The 19,112-nt window shown below is 32.7% G+C and overlaps 2 protein-coding genes across 5 annotated transcripts in view; one reads left to right on the forward strand and one right to left on the reverse strand.

Moving 5' to 3' along the window:
• Positions 1 to 714: 714 nt before the first annotated feature.
• LOC123699397 lies at positions 715 to 5,173 on the forward strand. 2 transcript variants are annotated; one of them, XM_045646344.1, is made up of 6 exons: positions 715 to 995; positions 2,507 to 2,744; positions 3,118 to 3,156; positions 3,761 to 3,923; positions 4,115 to 4,276; positions 4,813 to 5,173. In XM_045646344.1, exons 1-6 carry the CDS (start codon positions 962 to 964, stop codon positions 4,936 to 4,938), a joined length of 762 nt encoding a protein of 253 aa, XP_045502300.1. In that variant the 5' UTR covers positions 715 to 961; the 3' UTR covers positions 4,939 to 5,173. The 2 variants fall into 2 exon arrangements, with proteins under 2 accessions (XP_045502300.1, XP_045502301.1); XM_045646345.1 differs by lacking the exon at positions 3,118 to 3,156.
• Positions 5,174 to 12,475: 7,302 nt separating this feature from the next.
• Positions 12,476 to 19,112, reverse strand: part of LOC123699387 (sodium/potassium/calcium exchanger Nckx30C) — a 73,250-nt gene continuing 66,613 nt past the window's right edge. For all 3 annotated transcript variants that reach the window (XM_045646332.1, XM_045646331.1, XM_045646330.1), the window contains one exon: positions 12,476 to 12,938. In XM_045646332.1, coding sequence (XP_045502288.1) covers positions 12,695 to 12,938 — 244 coding nt within the window. In that variant the 3' untranslated portion in view covers positions 12,476 to 12,694. The remainder of the gene's footprint in view (positions 12,939 to 19,112) is intronic.

Consider the following 19,112-nt stretch of genomic DNA (forward strand, 5'->3'; position numbering starts at 1 on the left):
TCAAGTCCCGCCTCGTGATCGAATTTTTTCTATTCTTTATAAATTTATACGTATTTAAAGATATTATTATGTGACCCTTAGCATTTTATAGCCCTTAAGTGCCGGTTCAATTATTATTGTAACACTTACAACTATATAGAATGGCCAAGTTTTGATAATACACTATCCTTTCATTATTATATCTATAGTAAAATTATAAAGCTGAAAAGTTTGTTTGTTTGTTTAAACGCGCTAGTCTCGGGAACTACTGGTTCGATTTGAAAAATTCTTTCGGTGTTAGACAGCCCATTTATCGAGAAAGGCTATATGCTAAATTAAGACCAACAGAAGCGAAGTACAGGGGGTAAAACCGCGGATCACGGCTAGTAATCTATATACATATAATAAATCTGTAGAAGGGTCAATTCTGTACATTGAAAATATTGAAAAAATAAATAGCAGAGGGTGTTACTGAAACGATACCAAGCCCAAATATGTGATTAAAAAATTTTTGTCTGTCTGTCTGTATGTTCAGGCATCACGTGAAAACTAACAGTTCGATTTGGATGAAACTTGGTATAATTATACTTTATTATCCTGGGCATAAAATAGGATACTTTTTATCCCGGAAAAATAGGTAGAAAAAATCTTAATTTTTCTTAATTTTTCCGCGCGGACGGAGTCGCGGGCGGAAGATAGTATATAATATCTCAATAGCACAGGAGCTTCTTGGAGCTTCAATTGGTTACCCTAACTGCTTTATGGAGGGAACTTACACAGGCTTCAAGTATACGTCATATTCCATATATCCATGTTACAAGATGTAACATCATATCAATAATGTACTAATTTCTTCATATCTTGAACTGGCTGTACCGCGCATGCGCCAGGAACTATGTCAGGGACGGAACATGGCACATCAGCCAAGGTCACTCGTGTTTAGTTGTCACAGACGTGTGGAAGGTATCTCCAGTTTGGTACTATGAATTTTACTCCACCGTTCGCGAGGTCTCCAGGTATGTTCTTCTTGACCAGTTTTAACGTGAATAGTGTTATATAAATCAATTTTATGAAGTGTTCGGTCTAGTGGTTTCTTTGTGGTTAGCGTTATGTGTACGCATCAGGTTATGTTATGTTATGGTGAATAGTTCAGTAGTTGAATAAGAGATTAATTGGTAATTTAATTTTGAAATCAGATCGCGAAGGACCATTTTGTTTGCTAACCAAAAACATATCCATTATTTGTTTGAAAATTTGTAGAACTAAAGAAACATTTTAAATTTTGAATTTAAACAAAACAATTGAACATTGCACGTAAGATACCAGTATAAATATGTATTAGCCAATGATATTATCTGATAATAATAACATTTATTATTGAATTTTCATTGTTTTCTTCCATTTTCATTGCCAAAATATTCGAAAAGTGTAGCTCGCAACATTTCATATTTCACGTATATTATTATGTGTTCGACTCGATTGTTCAGCTCTAAAAATATATAAGAGCACATATTTTAAGATCTGTCTATTAGTTGGTATGTAACAACTAGCTGAAAGCAGAGTTTTTAAATGTAATTTCAAAATTGCTTACAAGATTTATTACTTTCGTATTATTGAAACTTCGTGCTATAGTAATTTGAAGATGATAATTATGGAGTGCTTTACAAAATTCTAATCTGTTTTTTGTTAAACTTTCTGAAAAAATATCAATATTTTTCATACTTTCTACATAACATATTTTAGGCGTTTGTCGTATGGCTTCAAAATCGAAAGATACTATATATAGAATGAATAAAACCCTGATAATAGTGGCTGTTTCACGCGATAAGTTAATTAAAAAGTTAGTGGCTTCGCTTGGATCCTCTTGGATCTATTAAAAGTTAAAACGTATTTGTTAGAATATTAACACGCACGCATGTATATATCGATTATTATCGTGTATAATAACACGTAATATTTTATATATCGATTATTATTATAATAGAAACAAAGGTGAAAGAAAAAGGAAATAAAGCGAGATAAAAGATAACAATTACCTATTATTTAAAATATTTATTTGAGTTTTACGTAAAACATCGAAACTAAAAATACTTTGTACCCATCAGATTACCCATGTTATTAGATTTTTTTGTTAACGATATTCATTACTAGCTTATCGCCCGCGGCTTCGCTTGGTCTAAAACCTAATAAATTATATACTAAAACCTTCTTCTTAAATCACTCTATCTATTAAAAAAGCCGCATCAAAATCCGTTGCGTAGTTTAAAGATTTAGGCATACAAAGGGACATAGGGACAGAGAAAGCGACTTTGTTTTATACTATGTAGTGATAAAATTAATAAAAAAATTATTGACAAGATTATTCGAGTGTGGCCAAGTATGGCCAAGTATTTCTTATAAGAGCCAAGGAAGTAGTACCTACCACAACACACTTTGTAACCAGTTGAAGTAACTTTGACATGACTATTTATTTAATTTTTAGTTATCAGCATTCAAATGCTTTACAACAAATCATTTAACTTTCCAGCATGCAGTATAGAACCGTTAGATGACTACGAGGCACCCAGAGCACCGCTGCTCCGCCAAGTATCCCTTGACGAGGAACGCCAGGATGACTGCCAGGGTCACTGGAGAGGTCCCTACCTCGAAGGGGAGGAGGAGGAAAAAGGAGTGAGGCTGTTCAGAGCAATGCTATTGCAGCATTTGAGGCTAGAGGACATACGGCCTCCGCCGTGTTTGCTGGTCCCTGCTAATCCTGATCAGAGGTAGGTACATTTTTTTACTTGGCTCTTTTTACGACCGCTTTAAAAGGTACTAGGATAAAAGGTAATAGTGTAATAGCGTCGTGAACGTGATAATTACTTGCTGAGCCATAATTAGGTACTCTATTCGATAAGAATACGTGTCTAGTTTAGCTTTTTTACCTTTGTCTATAAAATTGGTTCATGTTAAGCCATTATAACATGTACATTTTGTCAGCATGACTGATAAAATCATATGTAAATAGGCATTGATAGTTGACTCTCTAGCTATATTTTGTTATATGCCGCATATGATTGCTGGCTGAGGGTAATGTGTTTGTTTATAATATAGTCTTTTAATTCTAGCCACATTTAAAACGTGTATTTTTGGTTCTAGGCCATGGTACTCATGCGATGATCTTCATTGTTTTATCAGGTGATGTGAAGTGTGGATACAGTCATTTTGCTAATTATTTTAACCGTTTGTGCAATCTAGGCTTGTAACGTCGTATAGGCTAGTTTTGAGTTTGTCTATTTGTGTGGATTTAATTAGGAAATAAGGTTGTACAAATGAATTCAATTCTAACTATCATTCCTGCAATACACAGAAGGTTGATCACCTACTTGTCCCTAAAGAAAATCGATCAGTGAAACAGATGTATAATGCATCTGCCCCTTACCCCATTAGGGACATGGGACTTCACTACTACTACTATTCCTGCAATGCTAACACTAATATCGTTCTTGACAAAAATATGACTGGTACTGGGCATATAAATATGTTAAAGGATAGGACTGTGTTGCTAATGTTAGACGAAGGATGTATTCATTAAATAAAAGTCGAAGATCTGTGCGTATTCATTTATTCACTTAGTTCAACTGTTAATAATGTAGGTAACTCTAGTGATAAAATAATACAAAAATATTTTTTTCACACTTGGTACCAATCCAAACAGCACTACAAAAATCTTCAGCAGAACCTAAAGTATTCAAACTCAAACTCAAATTCAATTATTCTAATAATAGTAATTATTTAACAGAGGCTGGTGGATGTACTGGCGAGATTGGCGCGCGTTAGAAAAGGCGGCCAAACGGTTTAGGGAAACAAAAGCGTGGGCCAGACTGGCAGCCAGAGCTGAACACATACCCTTGCTGAGTCTGGATGAGGTGGCCTTTGAAGATATTATGCAGGAATTGTGCCATGTAAGTACACGTATATATTCATTCTATTATGTTAAAAAGAATGCAGTCTGATCGAAAGAGGTTTATAGTATATTTGTTCAAAATAAAAAAAAATCATGATTCGCGACTTCGTTGTAAGTCACAGTAGTCCCGTTTTACCCTCCCACGAAACCCTAAAAATCAACTTATATACAATATTTCTAACATTCCAGGCGTGTGTGCACCTCGAGCAGAGAGCGCTAGTGATCCTCGCGTTCCTTTGTGAAGTTTGTGCACGAGCGGTGCGCGTGGGCGGCTGGTGTCGCGCAGCGGACTGGGCGGCGCGACACGTGGCACAGTGCGCGACGCCGTGGGCGATACGGCACGGCGGCTGGGTGTGTGTGGTGTATACTTTTGTCACTAGCGAGCTGTGTGCATAGGTACACAAGGCTAAAGCTGGAAAAAATCCCTGGGTTAAGTTCACTATGACGACGACGCTTACAATGAAAGCAATCGTCTGCTTATTAGATTCCACTGTGTACTTCAAATCACTTGCAGCGGTGGGGTTTCGGGAATTCATCCGGGACCACTATAGAGATACTCTCAAGATAAAAAAACGACGTGTTGCACTCGGGGACTGCTGCGGTAAAGCTATTGCATGCTGCCTTCAAGCCACACCTCCGCCCGTCGGAGTGGGGAGCGTGAGGTTTTTTTCGTTACGGAATTTCTGGATTCGGTCCCCGCGCTCAAGGCCCGCGATAGAAGCTTAAAATGAAAGCATGTGATATTCGGTAAAAATGTTGTTGTGTTAGTCAAAAAAATCGATCAAGTAGTTTTTGTGAATCTTAACAAAGAGAAAAATTTTTTTGAATCCGGGGTAAACGAATGTATTCTTATAATTATCTGCTAACAAAGTCATATTTTATTACAGAGTAACGTAGTCGAAAAAGCCAGTGGCACTCGAAGAGATGACACCCTCCTCGCCGGTGCTGCGATAGCTGCCCTGCTTGCATTCCTACTCTTTTGTAGAACGAGACTCCGCGTCACTTTGTATTAATAACTCATAACAGACTGTATTCGAGTTGGTTTTTTATCTGTGGTATTGGTAGTAAATGGTTTAGAATGTTTTGGATGTGTCGCTGCTAAGTTATCTTAATATATCTGTACCTTCACCAACCGTTTAATTGAAGTCTAGCCTCTTTGAAATGGTCTTGTTTAGCTTTTGAGTAATGACCTGAATCATATTCTTGAGAATGAAATGTAAACGAGGCTAGAATCAAACATCTTATTAAGCCACATTGCAGAGCGTTAGCGAAAAGCAGAATATTGAGAATTGCAGACTAAATGAATGATTGTAATGCGGGATTTGAAAGGTGTGTTTGAAAGACTTCAAATAGGGTTTATATTCTAAATGTTATAGCTATTATTTTATACTGCTTTTTATGTACTGGTGCATTTTACACATTCGTTCGAATAGTGACGAATAACAGGGCAATCGCTATAAATAATAACATCGTTCTGTCATTCGCATATTCATGGTTTCGGAAGTAATAAAAGGGAACACGAATGTGTGAAGAGTAATGCGCTACGACACTCGTATACGAATGTTTTGTCTACGAATACATTGTGTGTGCATAGTGTCGAAGCGAATTACGAACACGGTGTAAATACACCATTACATATTATCGATATTTTATATTGCCTAGTTTTATATCTATGTAGTTATGTAATGCAAGTTTTCAGTAATTAAAAATAGCTTTATGAAGGAAGTATTTTATACGTGAATATGATAAATGTAAATATAGTAAAGGGTGTTAGATTATTTAAATTCTATTCATATTGGACGCATTCGATATGATTCCTATTATATATTTTTTATTTTTACTAAAATAATTCCTGGTGGAAGAAAAGGGAACATGGTTGATAAGTAGAATGATATGTCTAAATATTTAAAAACGTTTTGGTAAAAATTGGAGTGTAAAATAATATAAAAAGAAATATAATTACCTAGCATTAAAATATTCAGGTGATGCATTTTTAAGTAATAAAAAATACAGCAATATTGTATAGTTAAAAAATATAAAAAATAATGTGTTTTAGGAAGTCTTTGTTGATTGAGATTGGGATGATATTTTTATTTTAAATGTTTTTTATTTAAGAAAAAATATATTTAACTAATACAAACATGTGTATTTGGAATTTGTTACAGTACCTATATTTTAATATTTAAAACCTAAATGTTTGCGTCTAGAATTTTATTGTATAAAGAGATATAAAATCTCTTATTTATTATAATATATTCCGCAGTCCGCTCCATTTTAAGTAGCGATATATTTAAACCTGTAACTTGAATGTTTATTTCTCACATTATGTACCTATGATATATTAAAATATTTTATTTAGATCACTGTGTTTTATTTCAATTCCTAATTAATTGGTTCAAAGTTGATATAATCTGTGACTTTTATTATTATTTTTATTTAATTTTTATATAAAACACGATTACGATCGTTATCCACACGTCATTATCAGTGTTTTGTTTTATAATCTCTATTATAAATAGGACCATCAAGAATCAATACGTTATAAAGTTCTTCTAACTTAAAATTATCTTATTAGTATTATCTTGTTTCTGGAGATCCTAATTACTAAATAAGTATAATTAGGGCCGATTTTTCAATCCTTGGTTAAAATTTATCCGTCCAATAAAATATTACACGAACATTTTAAAATGTCACCTGTAAACTGTCAAATACGGACAATTACAATACATTTTTGAAATTGTAGTTTAATACGTTATTCGATGAATAAGTTTTAACCAAGGATTGAAAAATCAGCCCTTAGTAATTGGTATTATTACCGGTTAACAACTTAGTAACTTATATAAGACTTATACTATGCCAGGATCTGCATAGATAATTTGCAAAAAATCGATAACAGAGTTTTTGTCACAGCGTTTTATTTCGAGTTTTTAATATTGAATTAAATATTGGTATAGATTCCACTTCAATACAAGTATTATCGTTATAGATTAGGCTATATAGGTAACTAGAAAACTAGATTATTTTGTTGTCACATGCACTTTTTACTGTTCTGTGGAGTAGCTAAAATACTAAAAAGCTAAATCGATTCAGTGTTTAGTACCTATTGATGGTTTTATTCTATACGTAATATTTCTCTACATCATCAACTCCTTTTATTCCTTATTATTTCCATAAATTACACTTCAAATATTAACAAAAAGCAGTTCTTATTGAGGGAAGAAATAAAAATACAGTTTACTATTTTATTATTTTTATTGTAATTTTTCATAATACCGTCGACGCCCGACGCTCGACCCAATGCTCTTTGCGTACATTAAGTAAATAATTTCAAAATTCTAATTAAAAACAACGGGTTTAAATTGGATGACAAACGATTACAATATTCAACAATCAATAAAATATTTAATCAGGGTAACAACCGCATTTTTATGGATGAAAAGCCAAATAATCTTATGTCTAAATTATTCGTTTGCGATTGACTTGGCTTTGCATCCATAACCCTTGTCATCTTGGCATAATTTGTACTTTCAGACAATTAACGCACTTATTGCAATCACATCTATTTAACCGAAACAAAGAGCTCACTACATTCGTAATAATATTGAATAATTAGCTAAAATAATACTGTAACAATGCTGTGAAAATATTGAAACCATCGAGAGCCACCCGAAATATTCTGTTACAACATGTCAATCTTAACTACGTTTAAAATCAATAACATTTTTAGTTTTTTTTACTTAATTAATATCACTATACGATCTACGCTGTCATCTCGATACCGAGATCTGCGGTTAGATGTAAACATGTAACCAAACTGCAGAAAGTCTAGCAAAAATACTAATGGCTACGATCATTTTATCATTAAAATTGCATTCGAAACTTCATATCGAAGATATTTTTATAAGACAAGAAATGTTCGAAGTAGAATGAAGATATATGTGTATATAATACTGTATTAATGAGGGATTTCTGAGGTATATAGACAATTAAATTATGACTATAGTTGTAATGTTCACAGAGACATCAACAAAGACTATACTACTCGAACGATTTAAATGAATACATCAAACATGAAACAGTGTAAATAATAAATAAATAAATATTTCGGCACACGACACGATCTGATCCCATACTAAGCTTTCGCTTGTGTTATGGAAACCAGATGGCTGATAAACATACATATATAATTATAAATAGATACTTATGTAGATAATTATCACCCAGACACAGAGCAAACATCTATGTTCATCATACAAATATTTTCCCCGGGTGGGAATCGAACCCACGACCAGTGGCTTGAAAGGCAGGGTCACTACCAACCAAGCCAACCGGCCAGTCAACTCTAAACAAAATATTATTGGATTTAATTTCGGAATCAATAGACATCTAAGCTTAAAAAGAACCACTTGATTCAGTGGTTTTTAAAGTGCACTTTCGGAATTATATAATAATGATAAAGCATTGATATAAAAACCTCAGAAATCAACTATTAATGAACCTATATTGTTTGTAAAACTTTTCACCTAAACATATACAAACTACAGTGAATCCTTGTGAGTTGTATTATAAACGCTATTATAATAAAATTGGTCAATTCTTCTTATTAATAAAGATTATGATTTGTATAATCGATGATATAGTAACCATCTACTCTATTCCATAAATTCTAAACAAAGATACGTATGAAAAATTACAAATTAAATGTAAACTACTGAAAAATATATTTCCTATTCTATCAACGATTAAATTATGACATATTTTTGCAAGTTGTGATGATAAAATGAATCGAGTACAGCCATAATAGAATGAAATATTAAAACATTAGATTAGATGCAACCTCTACGCTATACGCTACGAAAAATGTACCTATCTGTAGATCTTCATAAAATTAACATTAAAAACTCGAATCGAGATGCATCAGCTCAGAGAAAAATCTACTCCGTTCATTTTCTTCGACACCTTAAAGCTTTCGAGTTAAAAAGGGGACTATGATATGAACAAAGCGATACAAAGGTCAACTAAGTTATTGGTGTTTGTCATTTGTGTCGTAGAAAATGGAACGACTCGTCACAATTCATAAACCGCGTCTCGTTCACAATTTTATATAAAAATCATCACTCTAGTAACAATTCTACTCGAATATCAATATTGTACCTCAATTTCTGTAAGGTAGGTAACATTTTAAGATTAAATTTAGCTTTAAGCCTAATCTTACACTACGGAGAAGTCATAAGGGTTAATTTGTATTCGTTAAAGGTATCAAATGGCTAATATATACTGTACTTTAAATTGTAAAGATTCTAGTCGTAACAAACCTGAGATACGAAGGCAACTAGCTCTGCCCGTGCTATGAGTCGAATGAGTTCTGATTCCATGACGTAGCTAAGGACAGCGCACAGTACAAGTGACGCTGTGATATGATATAGAAACCGATACTCGATCTTATAAAGTTAACTAGAAATAACGTAATGGAAGGATATTTATTTTACAGTTTCTAATCGATAGTTATAGATATAAGAGATAGATAGAATCCGCTAATATATTAAGATTGTAGCTTACGGAGCCGTGTCGATATAAATAGGCATACACACGTTGTAATTGGTGCTTTCCATAGTAATACATAATATCAGTTAACAATATATAGCACTCTACGTCACTCTAAGTTGTTAATATATCAACGTATTAAGAAATCTTTATTGGAGAGAAAAAGTTATTCAAATCTTAGAATAATAAATAGAAATAGAATGGCCACGTGTAGGTCGCACATGGTGTTTCGTATGTTTGTACATTACATCGTCTGATACCCGATCGACCTCGTGGCACTGCTAGGCGAACTACAGAAGGCTATATTAATCCAACCTTACCTATCGTGTGAAAAACGAGCCTCCAATTCTTACTTGAAGTATTTCTCTTAAGCACATATTCTTATCACAGAATATCATTGAATTTCATTGTCTGGTACCTACAGATATGTTATGTTACTCCCTATTCCAAAAATTATAATCGTCGTTTGATAAAATGTTATAGTATTGGCAAAATAATATTAAAGTTCAAACAGGGCTTTCAGCAATTTTCCTGGGCCACACTGATTTTTTTTTAATACAATCCAATCCAATTATTACTGTTATTTTGCATTGAGAAAATAAAGTTTGTAATATATTCACACAAATTTCACAATTTTTTTTTATTTTCAATCTTCCATTGACTTACATCTCTTTTTTAGAAATTAAGCGGGGCCATACATCTATCTATATGTATAAAACTCAAAGGTGACTGATATAGTGATCTATCAACGCACAGCCCAAACCACTGGACGTATCGGGCTGAAATTTGGCATGCAGGTAGATGTTAGGACGTAGGCATCCGCTAAGAAAGGATTTAAATATAGACCAATATGGACCATAATATTATATATTTTTTTAGAATTAAATTTGCCAATACTATATAACAAAGAAAAATATGAATGTTTTGCGAGTAGATTTTGAACAATTGTGCGCATTCATACTTTTGAAATTATTACAATGGCGTGGCATGTTATATAAACTTTTTGTTAAAGCTAAACAATACGATTACTAACTTATCTAGACTATTTATTGCTATGTCAAATAGGCGGGTAATATTATGGGATTCAACAATTGGATTTCAGTTAAACGCCTCAAGTCGGGAACTGGGATCAACAAGTATTTCACTTTTATCCTTAAGACATATGAAACTAGGCAATAAGTTACTACCTATATATTTAATCTTTAAAAAGCATACATTTCATGAGTAAAATATGTTACTTTTTACGAATAGTTCAATATTTACATAGGTACACTTATGGGTCAATTCAACAATCTGCTAAAAATAAACGACTGTTTAAAATAATGAAGCTATGAAACCTAAAATGTTCCAACATAAAAACTTACTATATAATGATATATTTAGATAATAGATAAAATCTATAAAGATTTAATATTAAAATTAAATTTTCGTAATTGGTCAACCTAAAAAAACACATATTTCTAATAAGTGATAATAGTGAATTCCTTGGACCGAATTGAGGTATTCAAATGGAATCAGTTTCTCTACAAACAGACAGTGATTTAGGAATGGGTTAGTGAAACCTACGGACGGTTTAAACCATGTTTAACAGCTCAGACGTTTAATCACTGACTAGCGATAAGGGATCACTTTTTCACAGCTACGAAAGCTTTATAACGAACGTTTAAAAAAGCAAGAAATACATTTAATTTCCCACTATATATAGGCAGGTATTATCATACTGTTTGCTTTTTCAAAAATTCGTTTACTAAATTAGCTTTCCGCTAATGATCCCATTTTAACGCAAATAAACATAGTCTCAGTGCAAGAAGACAACCTTTTAGAATAAACCGTGTTTAAAACCAGGGCGTATGAACACTACATGTGTTGTGTTTAATATATTATACGAGGCACATTATTTGACGTATTATTAGTTTAATGTTTCGATATATGCATGATAATTCCAATGCGTTCTATTTCCCCGCCTGTATACTTTATTTACACAAATTTTGTGCATACGCAATAAAAAATCCAATTAAATGTGAAAGAGAAGAAAAACTAGATATATATAGCTACAAGAAAACAACCCACGTGCTTAGTAATTAAAATTCAGTGCATATCTCTAATAAAATACATTTTTATTAAAATTCAACAAATTTTCTTTACGTATCAGTACAAAATTTTACAAAAATAAACTCAAACCAACAATTAATTTTGTAAATATTATTCTCATTTGAACGTAATTTTAAAGCTAACACATCGTAAAGCACAAACTATTTTATATTCTACACTAAATTATCCGGATATCCACTATTATTAAACTTTACATTAAAAACGTTCACTTTCAAATGATTCAGCAAATAATCAACGTTCTATAAAATCTATTTTAGTTCATGAATCTCGTTGAGCATTTTAATTCAAATTTTAAATTATTTTACACTAAAAATAATATGTACATAACAATTTGACGAAATTTTGTCTTTAATACCTATGTATAAAGGCGCTTCTTGTACCATATTAAGCCTAAATCAATACAATAAAACGTTCAATAACATATCTATGGGTTAAACCTACTTTTGTTTGGTTTAACTATTAAAATCAACGATCTCACTATAACATTTTAATCGTAAACCATACCGTATCGCCTTAAGTATTTTTTTTATTTAAACAATTTGTATATTGGAAGAAAACAATATCGCTTCATAACTCGATATTGTCAATCTAAAATAACAATGAATGCGCAAACATATCTGGCAAAATATCGCAAATTCGATCGCAAAATACATACTAACGATCGTTATGATGGAGTTTGATCTATTAATCCGCAAAACATGGACAAAACACTATTGGTCTTACCACAAAACAATATAAACACAGTCTAACTTTAAACCAGGGATCTGTCACTTTAATAGTTGTATATGGGCTGATTTTTCAATCCTTGGCTAAAACTTATTCGTCGAATAACGTATTAAACTACCATTTCAAAAATGTATTCGAATTGTCTGTATTTGACAGTTTACAGGTGACATTTTAATATGTTCGTGTAATACTTTATTAGACGGATACATTTTAACCAAGGATTGAAAAATCGGCCCTATGTGAAATACGACAAAACCAGATTAAAGAGAACCCGCGTTTAAAGTTAAACCGTGTCTAAATTTGTGGTAAAACAGTAAAACGTCTAAAATACAAAACAAGTATTATTCTATCCACTACGTCATAAGTACGCTTGTTTCTGGAACGGTCCTATTCGCTTGGACAATGTAGGTAGCCGTATTCGAGGCCCAAACTGACGGCGACGAAGACGAAGTACAGCAGGAACATCGTGAAGCCGAGTCCCTTGTTCATCTTCCACCTGAAGCAGGCGATACTGAGGATCACGAAGAGTAACATCGCGAACAGCAGCACGATGCTGCAGACCATACCTTTCGAGTTCACCTGGACTGGCTCCCCGTAGATCAGACCGTATAGGAGCCATGGTAGCGGCAGCCTGGAATTATAGTTTTACTATTACATTTTGCAAGAAAAACAAGAAAGAACGTATAAAATAAGAATAATTTAAATGAAATTTATTTAGGCGCGTTGAGAGTAAAATTAAAAAATTAAAAAGCAATACTGTTTCGTCATGGAGTAAACCGACGAATTTAGTACCTAGCTTTGAATCTGGCCAAATAAATTTAACTTCTGACACGTGCGTTTTGAATAAAAATTAATTTGTTTTTATTTTAAAAATACAAGTGACTAGATATATAATTAATGATTTCAGTAAAAAGACTTCCTGTATTTATTCCTATTAACAATAGAATAAAAGAGTATGCCATTGTAACTTCCTAGTAACAATGTCATACTCTATTAAAACACCTTTTAAAACATTTCTATTCGCCATACAATCGAGCTCTAATAGGTAAACGAATCGTTAATTAGCTCACAACAAAGATTAATAGTTATATTTGTTTAAAATTAGGGAAAACTAGCGCCTTATCACGCGAGGTCGGTTCCGTGGCATTTTGTTGACCCCACATTTGGGCCAAGGTTTGTGCGTGGATGAATATCAGAAGGTGCCTGGAGGGATCGTTTGGTACATTAGGTCATGCTATTGGCATTTTGGTTTCTCAAAGTTCGACTTTGGAGAAAGATTTAAGACTTTCTCTATGCCCTATAGAATAATGCTGGAGCTCTTAGACGATTTTGCACGACTTTATCGTAATTCGTGTCATGTTCATATAGTAGTATGTTTGGTCAAGGCTTCAGTAAATAATGTTAAATTTGATTTCTAAAGTTGCTGATATATTAGTAGTTTTGTTACTTAAGTACCTATAATTTAATTATTACTCTAAATCAAATCCTCGTGCCGTTGCATTACCTAATTTTAGTGAAGTGTGTTTGTGTGTGTAATTATTATTAGATCTTTCAATTATTACGTGTATTATATCCGCTTTCGTTATTGGTTTTAAGGTTTATAGGTGTATAATCAAATACCAAAATACGTATATAATATGTTGCTTGTACCTAACCCTTTATGTGCTACGTTTAAATAAAATATATACTTCTAAAAGAAAGTCGCTATTTTCTTCTAACCCAATTCGGGCCAGAACCCCGAGTCCCGTGAAAAAATAAAAACGTATTGTAACATCTATCAATAAATGAAAACATTTCTGAACTTGTGAACTATTCACAAAACCTCAGCTTGTATATAACGAAAATAGGACACAGTTCTATTGGCAATCGTGAATAGGCATTTTTTCTGCTCCACTTTTCTTGATTTATATCAAAAATACGGCTTTTACGATCGCTTCGGTTACACTGAATGCCTGTCATCAATGCTTTATTTGACTTATGCGAGTCGTATACGAATCTTAAATATTAACTTGAGAGACGGAAAATTTAAGTACCTATTCTCAAAGACGTAGGTTATGTACTAATACACTTTTCAAACTCAAACTCAAACATTTATTTATTCAATTAGACTTCTTTTAGAAGCACTTTTGAAACGTCATTACATATTTTAACATTTAGGTACCACCGATTCGGAAAGCAGTATCTACGGAGAAGAATCGGCAAGAAACTCCATAGTTGCTCTTTTTAATCATGTCAGTTTTACAATTTAATTTTACAAAATACATTATATGTGTTATAACTTATATGTACATTATAATCATAATATGCCAAAGAACTGTCCTGTGGTTTTTACGCGACAACCCTCCATGGTTTTGTTCTATTAAATATTGTGCAAGTATTTTAAACTAATAGGTCGTTATTATGATTGATTTATGGATTTGTGAAAACTCTTTCGATTTTTATTAAATTTTTGAAGTGAAACTTCTTTATCGGGGTTGGAAAAAAATTTAGTGTAACATTTTTTCGATACGCGGGACATTTTACCGTTAAGCGCCATCTTTTTTTATCTCTACCACGCGTGATTCGACGTATTTCTGTAAAGTTGCATATAGTAAATTATTTTTTGAAAAATAAGGTCATAAAGAAGGTACACTAGTACAAGCACACATTTTTATTTGTATATTATTATGTTCATCTGAGTACATTATCAATGTAAAAGTTTAGTTTTATCAAAGTAATATCAAGTAATACTTATGTTTCGATAAACATTAATTAATTACTTAGGTACTTAAGTAATTAATTAATTTTCTAATATTATTAAAATAAATCGTCACCACGTTATGTTCTGGAACATTATAAATTTAAAGCAAAATGTTGGTAATTAAAAGTAGACTTTGAATTAGCGTTCTCAGTTTCACTGTAAGCAAAAAACTAACTTTTGTACACTAAAAAGCCTTCAGACGTAATTTTAACGAAATCCGGTTTACGGCGGATTAATTCGAACTTTGTAAAACTCAGTACAATATATTTAAACAGATAGGTAAAGCAATTGATATAGACTGCATGCAATGAAAAATCAATTTTATCGCCACTCGCTTGAGTTGAATTTCGTTTAACCTCTCATATCTTGTTTGTGCAAAGTATGTGCGAATTTAAACCTTATGCTCTGGTAATAAGGGGTGCAATATTAAAGTGCATTATCGATCGAGATGCATCAGACGCACTCAGACGAAGCGCAGACAAAAATAAAAGTGCATTCGTGGGGAGAGATTGTCTGGAAGAGTTTGTGGAAAATTGTTCGTTTTTTTTAATCATTTCGAAATGGCAGGTTGATTTTAAATTTCGAATATGGCATTGTGCTTGTTTTTTTTTATTTTGAAATGGTTTGTTTACAGCATCTTTCGTTTTTTGGAAAGAATTTAATTAATAATACGTATTTTTTTAAGCTATTGCATAGCTTCTATAGCGGGTCTTGAGCGCGGGGACCGAATCGATTCCGTAACGAAAAAACCTCACGCTCCCCACTCCGACGGGCTCGGAGGTGTGGCTTGAAGGCATGATATGCAATAGTTTTATCGCGGCAGTGCCCGAGTGCCACACGTCTTTTTTTTAATTAATTCTTACTTACCAGCAATATTAAATTGCTCTATTTTTCAATACGATAGAGTTTTTAGTAATTTTGAAAGCTTGAGAAAATACCTTTTAAATTATTACCTATTTAATGTATTTTATCTACATTGAGCATATTTTCCGGTATGTTTATAAAAGCGAAGGAAGCGTTTGATATAAAAATTGTATCACAACGGTTAAACTATTCATACTGGCTTCAAAGGAACGCAGAAGTTATGAGATTTTTTTTATTATTGAAACAATTTTTAAATGAACATTTTTCTTTCCTCTCCTTTCGTTGCTTTGACTATGTTTATGTGTAGGCTTTCAGAGGCAGGTTATCAAGTTTTTAATTACTTTCCCTGCTTCGTTTAGGTTTTGTTTCAATTTAGTCTCCCTTTATAGACCTACGTACGTCCCTTTCCGGACGAATTTCCCTTTCAAATGACAAAAACATCAGCTCAGTAATTGCGTACGTCGTGATTGACAAACATGCAGCCTTTGATGTTTATGACTTTACACCGAAATTGAAATTTCGTTTAGCGTCTGGTTTTTTGATGCAGATGATTTCATTTCATAGCGAATATTTCATATCTATATCTATACATATAATAAATCTGTAGAAGGGTCAATTCTGTACATTGAAAACATTGAAAAAATAAATAGCATACTATACATACTATACATACATACATAGTGTTACTGGATCGATACCAAACCCAAATATGTGATTAAATAAATTTTTGTCTGTCTGTCTTTCTGTCTGTCTGTCTGTATGTGAAGGTATCACGTAAAAACTAACGGTTCGATTTCGATGAAACTTGGTATAATTATACCTTATTATCCTGGGCATAAAATAGGATACTTTTTATCCCGGAAAAATACGAAGAAAAAAAATAAATCTTAATTTTTCCGCGCGGACGGAGTCGCGGGCAGAAGCTAGTTATGCATATAGATGCATAATATGAATAAGTATAGACTTAATAATATAAAGGCAAAGAGTTTGTTTGTTTGTAGACGCTAATATCAGGAACTGCTTAAGCTTAATAATAGCTTAGCTACTTCTACAAAAAAACCCGTGGGCCAATTTCAAAAATTATTCCACCTTTGGATATTCACGTATTATCCCTGAGTGTTGAAAGTATCTATTTGAATGTAAGTACTACTGCTATGTTAGTACACACTAAGTATTACGGGAAAAGCCGGGGCGGATCGCTTGTGATGAAAATAACGCGATTTCATAAAATTTTAAAACTAAGGTAAGATAAGAACACTTCTATGATATTTTATCTCCAATATTTTTCATAAATACCTAAGTGGGTGTAACTACACACGTAAAGCCAGGACGGTCGCTAGTTGAATAATAAAAGGGAAATTGCTTACTGCCCGGAAATGTACGGCCGTTAATGGGAAAAGGGACGAAGGTGATAAAACGGTTACACGATCGATATTTTTTTAATATTTTAGTAAAGTTATCGCTTTAGTGTTATTTTTGAAGATATTTATTATATTCTTATCTAACTGCTTTTTATATGAACGTGAGTTTGTTAAGGTGCATGGATTTTCTTGCACATAACGGCTAACTTTACTAAAGATTCGTTGTTTTTAGGTAAAAAAGGTAGGAGAAATTGTATGAATTAATCCATCCTACTAATCCTACTAATATTATAAATGTGAAAGTTTGTGAGGATGTGTGTGTGTTTGTTACTCTTTCACGCAAATACTACTGAACCGATTACAATGAAATTTAGCACACATATAGAGGGTAACTTGGATTAACACATAGGATTGATTTTATCCTGGAAAGCCCACGGGAACGGGAACTATACGGGTTTTTCTTTGAAAACGCGGGCGAAGCCGCGGGCGGAAAGCTAGTATCTTATAAGTTGAATTCCTTTTCACTCAGGGGTATGAAAAATTGATTACAGCCCTATTTGCAGACTTACCCGACACAACGAATATTAGAATCATAAAATTGCCTCAAAGTTGTATATTATAAGCGTTATTTACATGTATAATGTTGTTCAAATACATAATATTATGTTGATTTCGCAGTATTTACGTTACATCATCATAATATAAAGCATACCAGTAAGAGCTTTATGTAAAGGGGATTACAGAATATCGGCGGAACACAGCCAATGTCTTGTCATGGAGATCAGTTAAGGTATTTAGTCCTGTCCTGTATTAAATGTATATGTAAATGTATGTTACACTAAATAAGATATTGCTAATATTATACGTAAGTCTCTTCCAAATGGCAAGCATTATTTTTGCAAGCTTTATTTATTCTCTTCAATTAAATTATTCACAGTTCTCTATGTTAACCTTATAACTTATTTTGAATAAGTCGATATTTTAGTTTTATAGCATTCAAATGTTTTATAAATATATTTTTTTTTTAATAATAATAAAAACATTTATCAAGAGGGGGGATTCGAACCCGCGTCTTCTGTTTTTCTGGGGAAAAGCTGACACACTAAACAGAAAAATAGAAACATCCATAACGTAATAGTTTATGATTAATTTAGTAACACACAAATGTACCTAAGCATAATATAACAAATACATCATACATAGTACGTATACAACGAAATGGGCCACGCACCACATATTTTTGTAGTAAACAAATAACACGCCCGGATGCAATTATTGTAAATAACGACTTCATTATAATAAAATATATTTTGGAGGAATAATAATTGGTTATAAAATCGCTTAGCACAATACACCAATTGAACTATATCACAACCAAGCGATATTAAACTTTATTACATTGCACGAAACTGTACAATTGCATTCGATTCGTGTATTTTATTTTCCCTAATATATTGTGATATTGCGTCACGGGATTTTGTTCTGTATTCTGATTGCGATAAGCCCCATTTTAGTTATGAGTGAATGCGGTAAAACGAAACACGTGTGCCAGGATTTATGTGGTAGTTTATCTGGGAACAGCAGGTCAGTAGTAATGGTTTTAATGTATTGGTGTGGTTTCGTGAATTCTGTGGCAAATAGAGAATAATAGAGTATTGAATTAGATAAAGTTAATAGCTATCAGTAATCTATACTTAATATTATAAAGCTGAAGGTTTTGTTTGAACGCGCTAATGTCAGGAACTACTGATCCGATTTGAAAAATTCTTTCGGTGTTAGATAGCCCATTTATCGAGCTATATATCATCACGCTAAAACCAACAGCAGCGTAGCAATGCGG

This window comes from Colias croceus, chromosome 17, assembly GCF_905220415.1.
Source record: "Colias croceus chromosome 17, ilColCroc2.1".
Lineage (NCBI taxonomy): Eukaryota > Metazoa > Arthropoda > Insecta > Lepidoptera > Pieridae > Colias > Colias croceus.

Coding starts and splice junctions, on each gene's coding strand:
- LOC123699397 (XM_045646344.1), top strand. CDS start 962: ATGAATTTTACTCCACCGTTCGCGAGGTCTCCAG. Junction 2,745..3,117: donor CCTGCTAATCCTGATCAGAG/GTAGGTACATTT, acceptor TTTTGGTTCTAG/GCCATGGTACTCATGCGATG. Junction 4,277..4,812: donor CGATACGGCACGGCGGCTGG/GTGTGTGTGGTG, acceptor ATTTTATTACAG/AGTAACGTAGTCGAAAAAGC.